The sequence below is a fragment of the Varanus komodoensis genome, unplaced genomic scaffold (genome assembly GCF_004798865.1).
Source record: "Varanus komodoensis strain SLA01 unplaced genomic scaffold, ASM479886v1 scaffold3, whole genome shotgun sequence".
Classification (NCBI taxonomy): Eukaryota; Metazoa; Chordata; class Lepidosauria; order Squamata; family Varanidae; genus Varanus; species Varanus komodoensis.
In genome coordinates, this window is record NW_025335761.1 from 23,418,763 (window position 1) to 23,439,133 (window position 20,371).

The window sequence follows — 20,371 nt, forward strand, 5'->3', positions numbered from 1 at the left end:
CATAGTAAATGAAGCAGAAGTAGATGTTTTTCTGGAACTCCCTAGCTTTCTCCATGATCCAGCATATGTTGGCAATTTGATCTCTAGTTCCTCTCCCTCTTCAAAATCCTGCCTGTACTTCTGGTAGTTCTCGGTCGACATACTGCTGGAGCCTAGCTTGCAGGATTTTGAGCATAACTTTGCTAGCATGTGAAATGAGTGCAATGGTGTGGTAGTTTGAACATTCTTTGGCATTGCCCTTCTTTGGGATCGGACTGTAAACCGACCTTTGCCAATCCCGTGGCCACTGTTCAGTTTTCCAAGTTTGCTGGCATACTGAGCATACCACTTTTACTGTATCCTCTTTTAAGAGTTTGAATAGCTCAGCTGGAATACTGTCACCTCCACTAGCTTTGTTGTTGCTCAGACTTCCTAAGGCCCATTTGACTTCACATTCCAGGATGTCTGGCTTGAGGTCAGTGACCACCCCATCATGGTTATCAGGGACGTTAAGCTCTTTCTTGTATAGTTCCTCTGCGTAATCTTGCCACCTCTTCTTAATCTCTTCTGCCTCTGTTAAGTCCCTGCCATTTTGGTCCTTTATCATGCTCATCTTTGCATGAAACATCCCCTTCATATCTCCAATTTTCTTGAAGAGATCTCTGGTCCTCCCTATTCTATTGTTTTCTTCTGTTTCTTTGCACTGTTCATTTAAGAAGGCATTCTTATCTCTTCTAGCTATTCTCTGGAACTCTGCATTCAATTGGGTGTATCTTTCTCTTTCTTCCTTGACTTTCACTTCCCTTCTTTCCTCAGCTATTTGAAAAGCTTCCTCAGACAGCCATTTTGCTTTCTTGCATTTCTTTTTCTTTGGGATGGTTTTAGTTGCTACCTCTTGTACAATGTTGCAAACCTCCTCCATCCATAGTTCTTCAGGCACTCTGTCTAATAGATCTAATTCCTTAAATCTATTTGTCACCTCTACTGTATATTCATCAGGGATATGATTTAGGTCATACCTGAGTGGCCTAGTGCTTTTCCCTACTTTCTTCAATTTAAGCCTGAATTTTGCAACGAGAAGCCCATGATCTGAGCCACAGTCAGCTCCTGGTCTAGTTTTTACTGACTGTATAGAGCTTCTCCATCTTTGGTTGCAGAGCACATAGTCAATCTGATTACTGTGTTGCCCATGTGATGTCCATGTGTAGAGTCGTCTCTTGGGTTGTTGGAAAAGAGTGTTTGCTATGACCATCGTATTCTCTTGACATAATTCTACCAGCCTGTGCCCTGCTTCATTTTGTACTACAAGGCCAAACTCGCCTGTTATTCCAGTTATCTTTTGGCTTCCTACTTTAGCATTCCAATCCCCCATGATGATAAGGACATCATTTTTTGGTGTTAATTCTAGAAGGTGTTGTAGGCCTTCATAGAACCGGTCAACTTCAGTCTCTTCAGCACCAGTGGTTGGGACATAGTGTTGGACTATTGTGGTGCTGAATGGTTTGCCTTGGATTCGAACTGAGATCATTCTGTCATTTTGGAGATTGTATCCCAGTGCTGCTTTTCCTACTCTTTTATTGACTATGAAGGCTACTCCATTTCTTCTGAGGGATTCTTGCCCGCAGTAGTATACCTGATGGTCATCTGAATTAAATTCACCCATTCCTGTCCATTTTAGTTCACTGATTCCTAAGATGTCGATGTTCAGTCTTGTCATCTCTTGTTTCCCACATCCAGCTTGCCTTGATTCATAGATCTTACATTCCAGGTTCCTATGGAGTATAGATCTTTACAGCATCGGACTCTCCTTTCACCACCACATGCAACTGAGTGTCCTTTCGGCTTTGACCCAGTTGCTTTATTCTTTCTGGCGCTACTAGTACTAGGCCCCTGCTCTTCCCCAGTAGCATATTGGACACCTTCTGAGCTAAGGGGCTCATCTTTCGATGTCATATTTTTTTGCCTTTTGGTACTGTCCATGGGGTTTTCATGGCAAAGGTACTGGACTGGGTTGCCATTTCCTTCTCCAGTGGATCACGTTTTGTCAGAGCTCTCTGCTATGACCTATCCGTCTTTGGTGGCCCTATACGGCATAGCTCATAGCTTCATTGAGCTGGGCTATAATTGTCACAAATCCCTGGGTCCATGCCTGGCCTTTTTAGGAGTGGTCTCTCAACTGCCTACTTTAATGGGACAGAGACCACTCCCTCTCTTAGAGAGGTTTCAACAGCCTCCTGAACCCTTGGCCAAACTCCACTCACAGATCTTCCAATCAATCAAGATGGCCAAGGGTCAAGTGAGCACATGGTGAGTTGAACAGAGCCAAGCAGCTTGTCCACATCCTTGAGTCTCAGTAACTTAAACTCATCCAACAATGGACCATCAGACTTTGCACTGTACACAAAGATTACACTGCGCAAATGGTAGAGTCAAGCTCCAGATGGATCAGAGCGATTTTTCCCTCACAGTACAAAGAAAATTTGTCACAACAAGCTGACAAGGGCTCTGGGGTCTCATCTGGAGAACTGAATTGTAAGAGGCCCCAGACCACTAGAAATAGCTCAGCTGGATGGCACTCTGAGGAAGCAACAGAGGAGACAAAGAATCCATGCTTTGTCAGCCTTACTGCCACAGAATAGGTTTGATAATGAACTCTTAAATGTGTTTGATTGGACACGTCATGAGACTTCCTTTGCCTGTACTACCAGTATTTATTGTCAAGGCATTTGACAATCATATATCACTCTAAAATAGAACTGAATTTTTTTATGGATTAGCTTTTATTTGGTATATATGAACTACAGGACCTTTATTCACTGAGTGAAACCTGCCCTAGACAAAATTATGAAAGACAAATGATGTATGAATTCTATGTATCACTTAAAAGAGATGGATGTAAAATCAGCCAATTTCAGAACATCTGTATCTTAGCTGCTTAAAATAAAAATAGGCATATACAAAAGAGAAGGGCTCCCAGAAGTATCTACATTTAGAAAGATAGCAGGAGTGCAAGATTTTGAAGTAAAATCTCGAGTGACAGAGTATGTCTCCTAGTACATTCTATTTTGCCTGGAGGAATGTTGTCCATGGAGTCATGATGGGTCAGGCATGACTTTGTGACTAAACAACAACAACAACATTCCATTTCAACTGAAGTCTTTCATGCTCAGTATCTCTAAATAATCAAAGCCATCTAGCTACAGGATAGATATATTTGTTGTTGTTTGACTAAAGATTTGGGCACTAGAAAAGCTAGTAAAATTATAGCATAAGTGGAAAGAATAAAAAAATTAAAAGAGCAGTTTTAAAATTTAGATTTAAGCTAACATAAGATTAAATGTATATCTAACCTTTTCTGGAAACCATCAATGAGGTCCAAACCAGTGCTGTAGTTAAAAGATGAATGGAATTCAATTGGCATGCTCAAGCGACAATATATCATGTCTGCATTACTATTTTGTGTTCCAAATGTCTTATGCGTAACTTTTAAGCGTGGTGGGCTGTCAATATTTCCATCAATTCTTGTTACCTGAAAACAAAAGTCATCCAAAAATTGTTTATCAAGAAGAAAAAAGGAGTAGTGTTATTAATCCATGACAATTTGTATCATGATTACCAATTTCAGCCCAGAATAAAGGCAAAATTCAAAAAGAGAATAAAAAAGGTTGCATCTGCAATACATGTCTTAGGGTGCTGGGTCATGCTTGGAACTAAATTCTTTTCTGTCTAAACAAGCAAAAGATTGCATTTTTAAATGTGAACATAGATGTGACATCTCTTCTTATTATGCACTATTACCTCAATATGTGGGTGGCTTTTTGGTACATTGACAAAAGTTGGTAAGCGTTTGCTAAACCACACAGCCACATCTCTATTCATATTGACAGCAAAAGGTTCAAAACCTTCTTGAAGACCACACATTGTATAGTACTTGAAGGTGCTGGCATCCCTTCCAAAGTTCATTCGGCCAATCTGAGACAGACCCAATGAGCAAATAGGGACAAAACCTGAATAAATTAAGAGATAAAAATGGAGTTAGAGAAAGTTCACAGAAAATCTTAGAAATCATAATGCCTACCCTAAAGTAACTACATCCATATCCATGATTTAGGATCTCTGTTGGATAGAGTTATGGATGTATTCAACTCCATATGAATGCCTGTAACCCTCTGATCTTGGAGGATTATGGATATCCTATATGTGACAGAAAGAACACAGAAGTAAAGGACTCTTTACCTCTTCCCACCCTATAAAGCAGTTAGATGGAAATGTACACAAAAACCTTAGGTGTGAGGACACCCCAAGCTCAGAGTCCCAACTCTAACCTCCAAGTAAATTTCTATGGCCATCTTAGTGACACTGTTTAGAAGCTATAAGATTGCACTATAAATACATACATTTTAAAAAACTGTCCAAAATAGCTCCCACCCAGATGATTTACTGACAATAATGCTAGATTCTAATAATCAAGCATCAAATAACTATATGGAAAGCTTTCTTGAAAAAACTGCCTAATATCCCCCTACAGTCAGTTTCCTGCTTCCAGCCAACATTTATTGTATGTTTAAAGGACAAACTGAGGCTGATTATGAATCAGATGAAAGTCATCATATAAAAATGTTTATGAGGCTAATAACATGGCTCTGCCTGAAGGCTTCCATAAGAAACAGGGGGAGATATTCAATCACTGACGACAATATTAGACAGGAGTAGGTTGGCTGATTGGTAAGCAGAGAACCAAAGGTGACACAGTTTTGTTCAGTCTGCAGTAGCTGCTAACACAAAACAAAAGTCCTGAATGTGCCCAGTGAAAATTTTACCCAAATCCTGGAAAATTTGAATGTACAAAGAGAGTTCTGGGGGAGGGGTTGTTTTGGGTTTTGTTTGTTCTTGTTTTTAATCATGAAAATGTAATAAATACTCTGAAAGCAGTTTATTTTGGAGGAGGAACAAAAGTAGGATCAAAGGAAAACAGTTAAGTGTCACTGATTAACTAAGCTACTTCCAGTAGAGAAAGGCAAGTCCAGTGCTTTTTTTGTAAGAAGAAGAAGAAGAAGGAGGAGGAGGAGGAGGAGGAGGAGGAGGAGGAGAAGAGAAAAGAGGTGCCAGAACTCACTGTGGGCAGTAAGCACACACACCATTCTCAAGCCAAGCTGCATCTGGTCTGGAGCAGCTATCTCTCACTATCAGATAGCAGATCTCAGACACAATAGCAGCCTGCAGGCACTATGTTAATGATGTTTGCTGGTGATCTGCTATGCCAAAATCACTTCCTAAAATCCATTAAAAAAAAAGGTGCCGGAACGCCATTCTGCTGAGTTCTATGACAAAAAAGCCCTGGGCAAGTCTATTCCTAATACTTTTAACTTGAAGAATTTGGCTCCAATAGGAATACAGACATGTTTTTCTTTATACAAAAGTAACACGGAAACAGTAATGGGACTCCGGTATTTATTAATATTTAAAAGGTACTCGGGAAAATGCAATACTAGTATGTTAATAACAAGTTCATGGTAAATTCAAGGGTTGAGTGTAGCACACATGCAGAGTAACTCAACACCACCATAAAATGCCAGATCACAAGGTGTATTGAGAAGGTTTATAATGCACACAGAAATCATAGTCCCGACTGAAACTCTGATTAATGCAACCAAATTTCTTTACCACCTCTTGTTCTTCAATCTCACATTCCTACACCTTCTTGCCTTCAAACCCTCCAGCTTGCCCTTTTGCTGCCCTCTGCAGCCTTTCCCTTTTGTTGGCAACACTTTTGATTTTTACCAGCCTCAGTCAGCTTCAGTAACTGCCAGCTGTAACCGCCACTCCAAGATTAGAGCTAGAATCCAGGAAGCCAAGCCAAGGGAATCCAATAGATTTTCACTCCCACAAAGTGGATTCCTTAGATACCCTTCTGATGTTGTTGTGCCTCTCCTCCACTATTCTTTTATGTAAGTATATGAGCATTTAAACTATTCATTTTTAAGACTTTTTGGCAAAGCTCCAAATTGCTCATATGCTATGGAACAACCACCTATGTCAGTTTTCTTCTTCTGGTAGAATATATATGTATTATCATCTTGTATAGCTGATGCTTTAGAAAGCCTCATGTACGGCTTAGAAAACCCTTAAAATGCAATAAATGATACACATAAGCCTGTAAGTGCTTTCAGAAGATGGAGATTCCCATATACTGACTTCCAGCACACTTGAGAATTACAGGATTTCTACAACACCCCTGGTTTCAGTAAAGTCTGCTTTTAATGTGCCATGGAAAATTGGTTTGTTAGAGAAAAAATAATGCTAGGAAAAGTTGAAGGCAGCAGCAGAAGATGATCAAGGCCAAATATGGGATGGATTGATTCCATAAAGGCAACTTCAACCTTGAGTTTACAAGAACTGAGTGGGGCTGTAAAGGACAAGACATTTTGAGGGCTTTCATTCATAGGGTCACCATAAGTTAGAGAAGGCATGTAACACCACCACCACAAAATTGGTTCCCAAATTATATATACTTTGTGTGGGTGTTTGTGTGAATGTATACAAGTATAAACATGCACACACATATCCATACTGGGTTTCATTCAGGAATGATCCAAATAGAATCTTCCCCCAGCTTAGGTTTTGTGTAACAATTTATGTTCTTGATTATACTAATTAAAATAAATAATTTCTCTATGGCATCTTCATTTCTTGAAATGTGTGTGTACAGCATTTCATATTAATGATTGCTAATGAGAATGGGCATCACTTTTTGTGGGAGGGATCTACAATTAATTACAGTAACACTGCAGTAAGCTCGTTGCATTAGGAAAGGAAATTGATTGATCACCTTTTCCAGTTCGATGAAAAATTCTGCAGTTGATAGTAATATATGAAGCAGTCAGCATGAGCTTAAGTGGACTTTGGGGGATGGTGGAGGACAGGAAGGCCTAGAGGAATGTTGTCCATGGGGTCGCGATGGGTTGGACACAACTTCGCGACTAACAACAAAAACATTAAAATACTATACATTCAATTTGCCAGCTCCAACCTTTAAAGGCTATTTTTAGGAACTAGAAAAATAAATTAAAACTGACAGTTTCAGGTTTTAAATAACACTTTTCAAAAGTTCTATATTACAAAGAATCATGGCTACAATATAACATAGAATTAGATATGCTTAACCATGCAACCTATATGTGCATATTCAAAAGTAAATCCCTTTGAGCCCAATGGGAATTACACTGATTAAACTGTATATATGATTGTAGTGTAAGATAATTGAAAGCATTAGGCTTAAGGATATCAAAGCTGTGCTGAGATTTAGCACATTGTCTTGTTCAGAAAGATGCTGGATTGGATTCAATGGTTCCCTTCCTTTAATAGGAAATAATCCTCCAATGGAAGAAAAGGGAAATTCCTTAGATTCTATTTATTGTTAGGAATTGTACTGTTTTAAATTAGACCCTATACTCTCAGAAATTGTTTCCTGAGTCCTAGAACACTGACAGAATGATCTAACAAAAGTGAAACATTCACAACAAGCTTTGTCTTAAACACTTCCATTTTTTTATTTTTTCTTTTAGAATATTACTTATTAAAAGCACAATGTTCTGCATGATTAGAAAGAAAAAAGTATGTCTAAACGTGCACTGGATTGTGTCCCAAATGTATACCTTCTCTATACAATTTTTAGGATTTTCTTCTGCTTTTACTTCTGTTGTTTGTAATGCTTTAAAGTTTCTAAGGAAAAGGTCCTCTTGCCTTTGAATATTGTCTTTGGAGAGGCAGAGGATTATATGGAAGCTCAACTCCAGGGACCTGCAACTATGAGCCCCTACCTCACTCCCCTTGCAGCTATCATGGAAATAACTGCACTGGCAGCCTCCCTGAGGATGTTTCTTGGCCTTGGGAAAGTCTAAAGCAAAAAAGGGGTGTTTTGGCAGGTGGGGGTAGATGGAGAGACTGATAACATACCTTATGCCATTTCCCACTGGTGCACCAGTGTCCTTCTTTTCCTTGTGGCAATTCTGGACAACCAAAAACAGCTGTCTAGAGTAAATATGTGGGTTGAACCACTGTGGCAGTAGTGATGGTGATCACCATCACCCATCTTGTTCTTTGCATTGAAAGCATGTGCCTCAGAGAGCATTAGATTGTGCCCTAAATTGTTTAATGCCATTTTGATCCAATTACATATATTAAGCTTTCATAGAAATTTACACAGTTCATTTTAAAAGTTCAGTTTTCAAAACATATGCCTTCTATAACTATTTCCTTTGTTTCATTACATTACTGAAGCTAATGAGTGGTCAATGCCTATTAGACAGATGAGTAAAATCTAAAGTTGCGGAACTAAACCATTATTTTAACACCGAAACCATTTGGAAGCTGTAACAAGATATAATGCCCTCATTATTTTAGGCGATTGGAAATACTGTATACACAAAAAGTCAGCTTACCATTATCTATTTCAAAGTCCGCAAAAGCAAGCTCTGACCCTTTATTGGTTATAAGTAACTCTCCATTCAGGGTAAATATTATCGATTTGTCATCTAGATTTATCATACAGCCCACCACATCTCCTGCTTGCCAATTTCGTCCAAAGAATCCACTCCCCTGGTGCCAACGTTGGCCCTGGAAGACAACCAAGTCTAATGTGTACCTTAGAACATCTTTGCATGGATATTTAAGAGATGGCCAGTGAAGTAGCTGTTATTCTCAGGATGGTAGCAAAATTTACTAATTCAGCAATGAAGGGCACATTCAAGCTACCTCAGAAGCCACATATAGCTATTAAATCATGCGGTATGGTAGAGACATGTTTGTAAATTTGAGCCAGTAATCTGAGGTATTTCAAAAACAGAAATATAGGCTCCACCTGAAGAATGTACACACTTATATATATATATATATATATATATATATATAACTAAACAGACTCATTACATAGTCTCTTTCTATCTCAAGCATGTAGTCTTTAGTAGGAGTCACTTCACACAACCATTTTCAAAGCACAGCAGTTATTATAAAGAGACATTTCCTTCAATTTAATAATATGATCCAGTGAAAAGCACCCCATAGGATGATTGTCTGGAAAATGCTAATGTTTGAGCATTCTAAGCTTTTTCTTTTTTCTTCTTTTCTCCCTTCCTCCTCCACCTTTGCTTTCTTCCTTGTAACACACTTGCATTTACTGGTAGGACTGTACTGTTACCCTTGAGCGAAAACAGGACAAAGCAAAAGCCCAGTAAGCTAGATTCAAAAAGGTAGCAGAAAGAATGGACTGAGAAAACTCTCCAGTAGTGGCAGTCTGTAATGTCTGTGCAATGTTTGTTTTCTTGCCTGAAGACAGCATGGCCTACACATGGAACAAGTGCTAATAGCCCTGTTAGAAGAAAAAGTGATAGCACTGAGGTAGCAAGTACCCACCCTCACGGTAATAAAAGATTAAGCATTTTTAGACAGTGGTGGAATTGCAACAGCTATCCTTGACTTGATACTAACCAGCAGGGAAGACTTAGTGAACAAAATGGCAGCTATGGGAACTCTGGGGGAAAGTGACCATGCCATACTTGAATTCTTGATTCTAAAGGAAGCAAAAGCCAAATGTAGCCAACCATATACCCTGGATTTTAGGAAAGCCAATTTTAATAAACTCAGAACAATGATAAGTAAAGTCCCATAGCAAGAAACTCTAATGGGAAAAGGAATCCAAGAAGGGTGAGAATGTTTAAAAAAGGAAATTCTAAAGGCACAATTACAAACAATCCAAAATGGAAAATGGGTAGAGGACAATAGAAGAAAACATTAAAGATGCAACTGGACAGCCAGTTGAGAGGAAAGGTTTAACTTGGAGTCCTGTACTGAGCTGGAGGTTGGGCCTGATGGCCCTCTGACCCCCTCCAATCCCACTATTCTATGATTAAACGTGAACACAACAATAATGGCCTGGTTACCTTCTGTGTTGCCACATAAGAGACAACCATGTCAGCAGCTTCTTTTATTTAATTTAACAAATGCAAATCATTTTCTCCATAGTAGTTTAGCCACAGCTATGAACCCACAGCTAGACTCCCACAATAATTCATTTTAATTAAATATACTAACTTTGCTGCCTTCAAACACAAATGCTTGTTCATCAGCTCCCAGTTCTATGTCAGGCCGACAGCCTGGTCTTGCCCACCCAACACGCATATCTCCTCCTGTTACAGCTTCAAATTCAAAATACCACTTTCCAGTCTTAACTGCATAAGATCGCTCTACTCTGAAGAAACGTATCTTGTCAATGCTCACTTTTTCCACTGTTTGGTCAGCTATGAAAAACAGAAGAAAGCAAAAAATAAAAAATAAAAGGTTAGTCATAACTGAACAGTCACAAGTTTCATAGACTCAAACAGAAAACTGAAATGTTGAAGCAACAACATAGTAATTTATTTTCATTTATCTTGCTCTGGCATGGTAGTGATATGCACATTCATTCATTCCATAAATTTGTAAGTAGCCCAAAAGGCTCTCTGGGTGATTAACAAGACCAAAGACATATGACAGACACAATACAAAAAAACAATAAACCAATAAAATCACTAAAGCAACCAATAAGAACAATGCCACCATCACCGTATCAAGTTGAAAACACCAGCTCAGTAATACAATCCAACAAGGCCATTTGTTCACACAAATATAAATGAATTGATTATACCAACCAAAAGTACTTGAATTTCAACTCAGAGCAGCCAACTTTGAGTTGGAGCTCTTGAATACTTCCTTCTTGAATTGTAGCTCATACTCTACTTGTGCATTCTATGTCCTCATGACATGTCCTGTCTGATTTTTCAGATCTGACAGTGGCCAGGAGCCAGCTTCTTCATTGCAGGAGAGGTCCCAGTGTAAAAGAAATGTGAAAAGACTTCTCGAAGGGAAGCCTCATGATACCTAGGAGGACATGATGCTCCATTTTGTTGCCTAGCAAGAATAGGTGTTCTCCATATGAGTTGTTTCTGGGAGTGGCTCCATGGGGCCTCTTGGCATTGGTGGAGACCTCCTCCACCTGCTAACTCCTTTCTCTTCCCCAGGGTGACTTGCCTGTATGGACTTTTGGAATTTTTGACAAGGAAGTAAAGGTGGTGGGAGGTGTCAAGGTGGCATTTCACTGCATTTTTATCACCCAAATATGCCCTTCAAGAGTTGAGAAACAAATACACAGACACCAAAGTATCAAATTGTACAGATTGTAATAGTTGAGTTTGAGTAATATCCCAGTGCAAAGTAATGTTTAGCAAACCTGTATTTATCATTTCTGAGTGTTAGGGCAGAGAAATGAGAATCTTCATAAGACAGTACTTCCAGTATCTGTCTCTCTTTCAATAGCTGAAATATTAAAGTATTTTACAAGGTTTTTGAAACTGTGAAATGGAGAGCAAGGCATGTTAGAATTACCACACAGCAAAAGATTTCATAATAAAATTGCAACACATACCTAGTTCTTGATCTGGTGGTTCAATATTATATCCATAGCCTGCAAAGGTACGAACAGCTTCACGAAGGCTGTCTCTATTTGATTTCTTAGTACGTTCATCTAATAACGTATAGGGCACCAGTCGAGGATTTCGTTTGTTTTTGAGTTCCTAAGAAGGGTACAGGTAAGAAATGCAGTATTACAGAGATGGGGGATAACAAACATATATTATTAGGAATACTTTCAAGATCTGGTCAATGTATCTTTGATAGTTACTGCATCATTATTTGGGTTTGTGTATATGGGTGTATGTGTTTTTGTTTCATTTGGTTTGTTTTCCCCTTTTTTCTGTATATGTGTTTGCGGTTCTACTCTTGTTTTGTATTCTCAGTGGTTTTTTATTGATATTTGGTTTTGTTGAAAGATTGTGAGAGCCAAATAGTTCCTGCCCTCCCCCTGGGGACTTAGCAGCTACGGCAGCGGCTGCCACTACCGACAGCCAGGAGATCTATGCATGGTGCCTCCCCCCACAGTCCTGCACACACCAACACCCACACTTTTGCCCCCCCCCCCCCCGAGGACTGGTGAGAGCAGACATCGAGAACGGGCAGGGCATCCACAGGGGAAGCAACAGGGTGGTGTTGGAGCCCTTAATTTGCCAGCCACGGCCCTAGGCCAGCAGCCTTGGACCAGCCACCAAAGGGTGCCGCCGTTTGGGACTGTTTGGGGCCAGTCAGGACCGGTCACGATTGGGTTGGGCCAGGGACTTTGCTGGGCTGTACTGGTGGGGTGGGTTGAGCTGGTAATTTATTTGTTATTTATCTACAAGGTTGCTGGCCAGTTTGCAGGGAAAGCCATATGAGGTGAGGCTGAGGGAACTGGGTCTTTGCAGCCTGGAGAAGGGGAGACTCCGAGGGGATCTGTTGGCAATATACAGGTATGTGAGGGGGTGTCACACAGAGGAGGGTAGAGACCTCCCCTGCAAAGGAGGGCAGGACACGCTCCAACCGAGTGAAGTTCAGGGAACCAAGGTTCAATTTGGATGCCAGGAAGTACTTCCTGACAGTTAGGACCCCGAGGGTATAGAATGGGCTTCCATGGGAGGTGGTTGAGGCCCCATTGGTGAGGGTGTTCAAGGATAGGCTAGTCTTGCACATGGTCGTAAGCGGAGCTGGCTGGAGTTGGGAGTCAGACTATATGGCCCAGGAGGCCCCTTCTGACTCGCTCTGTTTCTATGTTTTTGTTTACTTACTGGCTGGGAGTGGGAAGTTTTTTCCAATCCAGGCCTTGCACTCCACAGCAAAGCCTGTATGTGTGTGATGCACAGAGACCATGAAGGAGAACAAATATTTTGCACCTTCATAGTGTTGAGCATCCTGAGTACATCAGGTTGTAAGAATGCCAATCAAATCCATTTCAATTACTGGTTGGAACACAACAAAATGTAGAAAAATCAATGGCAGTCAATACTTCTGCAAGGTACTGCATGTCCTGCAAAACATATATGTGACCAAGGTGCTGAATATTAAGGCACAGCTGTGTCTGACTTTAGGATATAAATACAGGCACTGTTAAGCCAATTCAAGATTTGTGTGATGCCTATAAATATCATGAGACAGCTCTGCAAAATGATCATACTATCATCTTCCAGAAATCATAGGATTTCCAAATAAAGAATATAAGTTAATCAAGGAGAATCCGTTTTTCAATAATTAATGCATCACCCAATACAGTAACTTCAATTAATCACAGCCTTCATATTAAACATTCACCCAAACATTCTTTAAAATATTTCTTAAAATTATTATTACCTGCTGAATGCCGTAGGTCCAGCCTTGTTTTATTCTGTCTTTTGCCCAGACATTATGTGCATTCTCTGCAAGTTTATCAACCAATACTTCTTGTGATGGTAACAATTTCACTTCAGAAAGATCTAGAGGAGCTGGCTTATAGCCATTTGACATCATATAACTGTAAACCAGCAAAAATAAAGGACTACATTTGAAGCTAAAATCAATTGCATTTAGCAGCTCTACTGTACACAAGGCTGTGGAAGATATCCAGCTGAATGTAGCAATTTAAACAAAATAAAAGGCTCTCATCTTGGAACCCAGTATAGAAAACCAGTACATAGAAGCCGGTGATACATCATCCTGAAACCAGTGTGTTATTTTATTTATTGAATGTGCTTAAAAGCTGCCCACTAGCATCACACTCTTTGGGTGGCCATTAGAATAATCAGTATCAGTAAAATATAATTAAATTAAAACCAACACAATTTAAAATCAGAATAAAATAGAACAAGAAAAATCATAATATACATAATATAATTAAATATAAAGAAAAATCTAATATATGAAAAACAGTGCAATTGGTTGAATAGTCTACATATCATTATAGACACACTGATAAAGGAAGGTTTCTACCAGGCACCTAAAACTTAGCAAGGTAGGTGCATGGCAAATCTCAACACAATGCATAATAGGGGTGCTGCCATGGAAAAGGCTCTACTTCCTGCAGTCTTCCCCTTAACCTCCTTGTGGTGAGGAACTCTGAAGAGGGTCTCTCTCAGTTGATGATATTAACAACCAGACAGGAATATATGGAGTAAGGCACTCCCTAAGATAATGTGTACAGAAAAAGAAAATAATAAAAAGTGTGAAACTTAAAATGTTTAATAATTCTTGATAAGAAGCCACTGTTTCAGAGTTCCTTAACTTCTTTGGCAGGTTCAAGTTCTATATGTGAGTGAATTTTAATTTCACAACTTCCTTCACTGAAAAAATGACTTCAGTTACAGGCCAAAGTGTGTTCTCACACTCACACACACCTTGACTCTATCCCACATATCCTCATGAACAAGTGTGCCAAATCAGCAATCATAACAAGCCAATCATGAAAAGTAAACATGCATCACAAAAGACACTGAACATTACAAAGAACAACTGCTTTGAATGAGTCTATTAGATGGACTAGAGCAATCTTCTTACTATTCCTGCATACAGTTACACGTATGTATTATTCGGATGTTCCATATCACTGAGTCACTTAAGTGGACACGATTATGAAGAGAGGGCAGAACCAAAGCACCATATGAGGCTCCCCTGTACACCATTCTATTTAAGAACATAAGAAAACTCTTGCTGGCTTAGACCAATGCCCTTTCAGTCCAATGCTCCATTCACATGCAGACAAACCAGCTGAGCACAGGATCCTCCAAGCACTATAGGTAGAAGAGTTCTGCCTTCACACCCTAGATCCCTGTCCTGCTGTAGGATTCAGAGATCTCTGCAGGCATTTATAGTGTCATGCGCACGCACTCAGAAGAGTCTCTTACGCATGCACAAGGGGAGGAAACTTCTCACGAGAACCAGAGCATCAGTGAAGATTTATTTCTGGTTTCAGCAGAACAAACTTTACTCCCCACTCTCACAGATAGTGAGAGTAAGAATGAGCCAGATAATGAGGTGCTGAAAGAAGACGAAACAGGGGTGCTGGAACAGGGTGATGTGGGAGTAAACATGAGAACAATCCTCTGATATAGAGTATGAGAACCAAACTGATAAGGGACAAGTGGGATTTGAGGATGCTCGTTCTCGCAGGCACACTGGGACACCTGGAATCCAGATTGACTGAACGGCAGCAAGAGAGAGTTCACAGTGCCCTGCCTTCAGAGGTGCGGCCATGGAGGGTTCATAAGTAAAGTGTGGGCTGAAGTTTGTTAGAATGAGGGATCAACTTTCTATCCTGTTTCGATTTTACATGTATAGCTGTTTAGAATAAAGACGTTTGTAGTATCTTCTTGGAATGATTGTTTTTGTTGGGAAGGAGCACCAGCCTCACGACATATATATAAAAAGTGACCATGAAGAAGGCCAATACTTACACGACTACATATTAGAACAAAAGCACGTACGTTATTTCAGCATCCCATGACTTCATCTCTTCATTCTATTTTGGATGCTTTTCAGTCTGCCACCCCATAAATGTTACCACTTTCTAAATTACCATAAAAGGCTGCATAAAGTGGGTGGAGATTCCTTTAGTGACTTACAAAAGCTTCTACAAAAAGCAGCTTAGCCCTATAATTATGCAAAAGCATTCCACTTATATCCCTCAAATAGCTTAGAGAACAAGGCAAAATGTACTTTCTACTTCAATCATCTATCTATTCTATTCCCCACCTTCCTCTAATACAAAATACTCTAAAGAAGCAAAACTGAAGACCTTTCTGAAGCAACTACCATCAAGCAATCGATAACTGTTCCAATGTTAAAACATCACTTCTAAGGCTTAAACTCCCCAGGGTAAGAAAAAGTAGCTCTTTAATAAACCTGAGATTTATTAGTCTTTATAGCAAAAAGCTATAAAGCAATTTCAACAGTGAATCACATAAAATTACTACAAAATACAAAATATGAAATCAATATGCAATCATTACAAATATGCTTACTTTTTTGGCAGTTTGATTTTCTTGAGATCTTCCTCTGCTCCTGGATTTACATGAACAATATGGCACCCAAGGGCCAAAAGGGTCCTATAAAAATAAAGTGTTAATAGTAAAAATGTTTGTTTGATCAATTGATTGATATGCCACCTCATTAGCCATAAGGCTCTCTGGGCAGCTTACGAAATAATTATGATTATGTTATGATACATGTACATATCCATCAGACTTTAGATAAAAATTGTGCTTCAGTTTGGCTCCGGAAAAGTTTTTTCCTTTGGCTCCATATATCTTTGATTTTTTCCTTTTATCACAGGTCTCACAGAACTGCCATAAGCAGGTATAAGAGATAAGGTGACATGAGGATGTACCTTATAACATTTTTTTTCCACTGATGATTCTGCAGATGCCATTCCATCTGTTGGCATAAATCTATTGGTAGAAAAATTCTCAGGTCAGAGTGCCAAATGAATTACGCTGGAAGTTTTGCCTTTCCCTGCAGCATATATCTTAGCCTGCTTGTCTAATTCATTTCACTTTATTGACTCTTTGTGTTTTTCTATAGTAACTTCTTATAGAAAACGATAGTTTATGTTGTTTCAGGCTCATACTAAATTTGGAGGTGATGAAGCAACAAATATAAATTCAAATAACCTTTTAGTCTCTTACAACATTCATTATGTTTCTGTGAAAAAGCATCTCTTTATTGCAGTCCTAGAATGTACAATATGTCTATGTACATCCAAATTTAGAAGATTCATATTCATGAAAAGGAATAATTAAAAATATCTTCACCAATGTTATACTTCCTCAGCTATTTATATAGTTGCTTTTTTTTCTGGACTTATTATTTCTTTCTCTTGATTCATTCTTTGAGCCCTGAATATAAGCTTAACATAATATTCTAATCTTGTTGTTATTAGCGCACTGACTTCTATAGGGCTTATGCCTAATTAAGTATGCTTAGGATGGTAGCCCTATTATTTATTATACTTAAAGCCTACTTTTTTCCTTCAATGAACTCAAGGCAACTTACATAATGACCTTTTTCCTTTCAATTTCATCTTTACAACAACCCTGTGAGGTGGGATAGGTTGAAAGTGAATGACTGGCCCAAAGTTACCCAGTGAGCTTCACGGCCAAGTGGGAACTACAACTTGGATTCCCCAGATCCGCAATCCAATACTCTAACCTCTACACTGCACAGTAGAGTTATTATCATTATTGGAAATGTAATCCTATGTAATCCTATATCTACTAAAATATAAGTCCCACTGAGTTAAGGGGGGCTTAACGTGTCCATGTAGAAGAAGGATGGACAGATGGCTGACACCTATCCCTCCTTCTGGTTCTTCCCCCAACCAGAGGGCGCCAGGTAGCCTTGTCAACCACCCCTCGGGCCTGACGGTGCTGCTGCTCAATGCCAGGTTGGTCAATAATAAATCTTCCCTCATCCATGACTTGATTGTGGATGAGGGGGCTGACCTGGCTTGCATAACGGAGACCTGGGCGGGAGAGGGAGGGGATGTTGCCCTCTCCCAATTGTGCCCGCCCGGGTATCTGGTGCAACACTGTTCACGCCCAGAAGGGAGGGGAGGGGGAGTCGCGTTGGTTTACCGAGCCTCCATCTCTCTCACGGGTCTTCCGGTCCCTTCGAGACCAGGGCTGGAGTGCCTCTACTTGGTGTTGGACGAACGAGACAGATTGGGGATTCTATTGGTGTACCGTGCACCCTTCTGCCCAGCAGTCTCCCTATCTGAGCTGACAGAGACCGTCTCGGATCTGGTGTTGAGGACCCCCAGGATGTTGGTCCTGGGGGACTTCAATCTCCATGCCGAGTCTGGACTGACCGGGGCGGCTCAGGACTTCATGGCCTCTATGACGGCCATGAGCCTGTCTCAACACGTCATCGGCCTGACCCATGAACGTGGACACACTCTGGACCTGGTTTTCTCGACGGGGCAGGAAGAGGATGACCTGAGGGTGAGGAACTTATGTTTGACTCCCTTGTCATGGTCAGATCACCTCCTGGTGAGGTTTGTGCTCGAGAGCGGCCTCTCCCTCTATAAGAGTACGGACCCGATTGTATGGGCCCGCCCCTGGAGCCAGATGGATCCGGATGGATTCCTGAAGGCCCTGGGGGAGTTTCCAGCTGACAAGACTGGTGCTCCTGTCGAGGCTCTGGTCGAACTGTGGAACGGAGAGATGACCAGGGCTGTGGACACGATCGCTCCCAAGCGTCCTCTCCCACCGGGCAGAGTCCGCTCTTCCCCTTGGTATACACCTGAATTGCGGGCGATGAAGCAGGTTGGGAGACAACTAGAGCATAGGTGGAGGAAATCACAGGATGAATCTGACCGAACACACTTGAGAGCCCACTATCGGGCCTATGCTGTGGCGGTGAAGGCGGCAAAAAAGAAGTTTTTTTCCGCTTCCATTGCCTCCTCACAATGCCATCCAGTGGAGCTTTTTCGAGTGGTACAAGGCCTGGTTCGCCCGGGTCCTAAGGAAGATCCGATGCCACCCTCAAAGGCCCGCTGTGACGACTTTGCCAGGCATTTCAGGGAGAAAATCGCTCAGATTCGTCACGAGCTGGACTCCACTAATGAATCAGAGGTCTCTGGGGAGACGCCAATGCTACTGTCTGGTCCAAAATTATTGGAGGAATTTCAATTATTGCGGCCCGATGACGTGGACAAGGTGCTTGGACGAGTACGTCCCACCACTTGCCTATTGGATCCTTGCCCGTCTTGGTTAATAAATAACTCCAAGCACGGGATTGGGACCTGGATCTTGGAAGTGGTTAACGCTTCTCTGAGGGAGGGTCGAGTGCCTGCCCCTTTAAAGGAGGCGGTAATACAACCGGTCCTGAAGAAAGCGTCACTGGATCCAGAGATGGCCACTAACTATAGACCTGTGGCCAACATCCCGTTTCTGGGCAAGGTGTTGGAGTGAGTGGTGGCGGGACAACTCCAAGCACTCTTGGATGAAACTGATTATCTGGATCCTTTTCAGTCCGGCTTCAGACCTGGGTACAGTACTGAATCTGCCTTGGTCGCCCTGTACCATGACCTGTGCAGGGAGAAGGACAGGGGGAGTGCATCCCTGTTGGTTCTTCTGGACCTCTCGGCGGCTTTCGATACCATCGACCATGGTATCCTTCTGGATAGGCTAGCAGGATTGGGGGTTGGAGGCACTGCTTTGCAGTGGTTCCGCTCCTATCTCAACGGTCGATTCCAGAAGGTAGTGCTGGGGGACCATGTCTCTGCGCAATGGCAGCTATGCCATGGGGTACCACAGGGCTCCATTCTATCCCCTCTGCTATTTAACATCTATATGAAACCGCTGGGAGAGGTCATCAGGAGGTGTGGGCTGCGGAATCATCAATACGCTGATGATACCCAGCTCTACCTCTCGTTTTCCACTAATCCAGGTGAGGCAGTGGCTGTGCTGAACCGGTGCTTGGCCGAGGTAATGGAATGGATGAGGGCCAATAAACTGAAACTCAACCCAGACAAGACAGAGGTCCTGTTGGTTGGCGCATCGGGCTTCGGAGAGGGTGGATTTCACCTGGTCCTGAATGGTGCAACACTCCCTCTTAGGGATAAGGTCCGCAGCTTAGGAGTACTCCTCGACCCAGAGCTTTCTTTGGAAGCTCAGGTGACAGCGGTGGCGAGGAGCACCTTCCTTCAGCTTTGGCTGATTAATCAGCTGCGCCCCTACCTGGAGTACGACTGCCTGGCGACGGTGACACACGTGCTGGTGACTTCCCGCCTAGACTTCTGTAACGCGCTTTACGTGGGTTTCCACTGAAGACGGTCCGAACACTTCAATTGGTGCAAAATAGAGCTGCCAGGTTGCTGACGGGGCGTTATGCTCACATGACTCCAGTCCTCCGTCAGCTTCACTGGCTGCCCATTGAAGCCCAGGCCCAATTCAAGGTGTTGATTATGACCTATAAAGCCCTAAAGGGCTTGGGTCCTGGCTACCTGAACGAGCGCTTACGTCTGTATATGCCCGACCGCCCTTTGAGATCTGCAGGAGAGTCCCTTCTCCGGGAACCCTCCATGAAAGAAATTAGGAGAGTAAGTACTCGGAGAAGGGCTTTCTCTGCGGTGGCGCCCAACCTATGGAATTCACTCCCCAAAGAGGTCTGCCTGGCACCGTCGTTACTGGTTTTTCGGCGCCAGGTAATGACCTTTTTATTTAAACATCATTTTAATTGTTAAAATATATGATCTGGCCAGGGCAACTTCTTCTTCCTTCTCTTTTCTCCTCCTATATTATTTATTTACTTATTTTATACTGATAATTTTAATTTTATATTATTATGTTTGTAACTCAGTGTATTTTTTGTATTTTTGTATTTAATGGTAATTTATTATGTTCTATTGTATTTCAATGTATTTTTATTGTGTTGTAAGCCGCCCCGAGGCTTCGGCAAGGGGCGGCATAGAAATGTAATAATAATAATAATAATAATAATAATAATAATAATAATAATAATA

General features: G+C 41.2%; 1 protein-coding gene across 1 annotated transcript in view; it reads right to left on the reverse strand.

Moving 5' to 3' along the window:
• The window catches only part of RYR3 (ryanodine receptor 3), a 397,078-nt gene that overhangs the window by 278,127 nt on the left and 98,580 nt on the right, over positions 1-20,371 (reverse strand). Inside the window, exons 24-30 of the mRNA XM_044436195.1 lie at positions 15,870-15,953; positions 13,228-13,387; positions 11,438-11,585; positions 10,069-10,274; positions 8,421-8,595; positions 3,778-3,986; positions 3,330-3,508 (exon numbers count right to left, since the gene is read on the reverse strand). Of these exons, the coding sequence (XP_044292130.1) occupies positions 3,330-3,508; positions 3,778-3,986; positions 8,421-8,595; positions 10,069-10,274; positions 11,438-11,585; positions 13,228-13,387; positions 15,870-15,953 (1,161 nt within the window). The remainder of the gene's footprint in view (positions 1-3,329; positions 3,509-3,777; positions 3,987-8,420; positions 8,596-10,068; positions 10,275-11,437; positions 11,586-13,227; positions 13,388-15,869; positions 15,954-20,371) is intronic.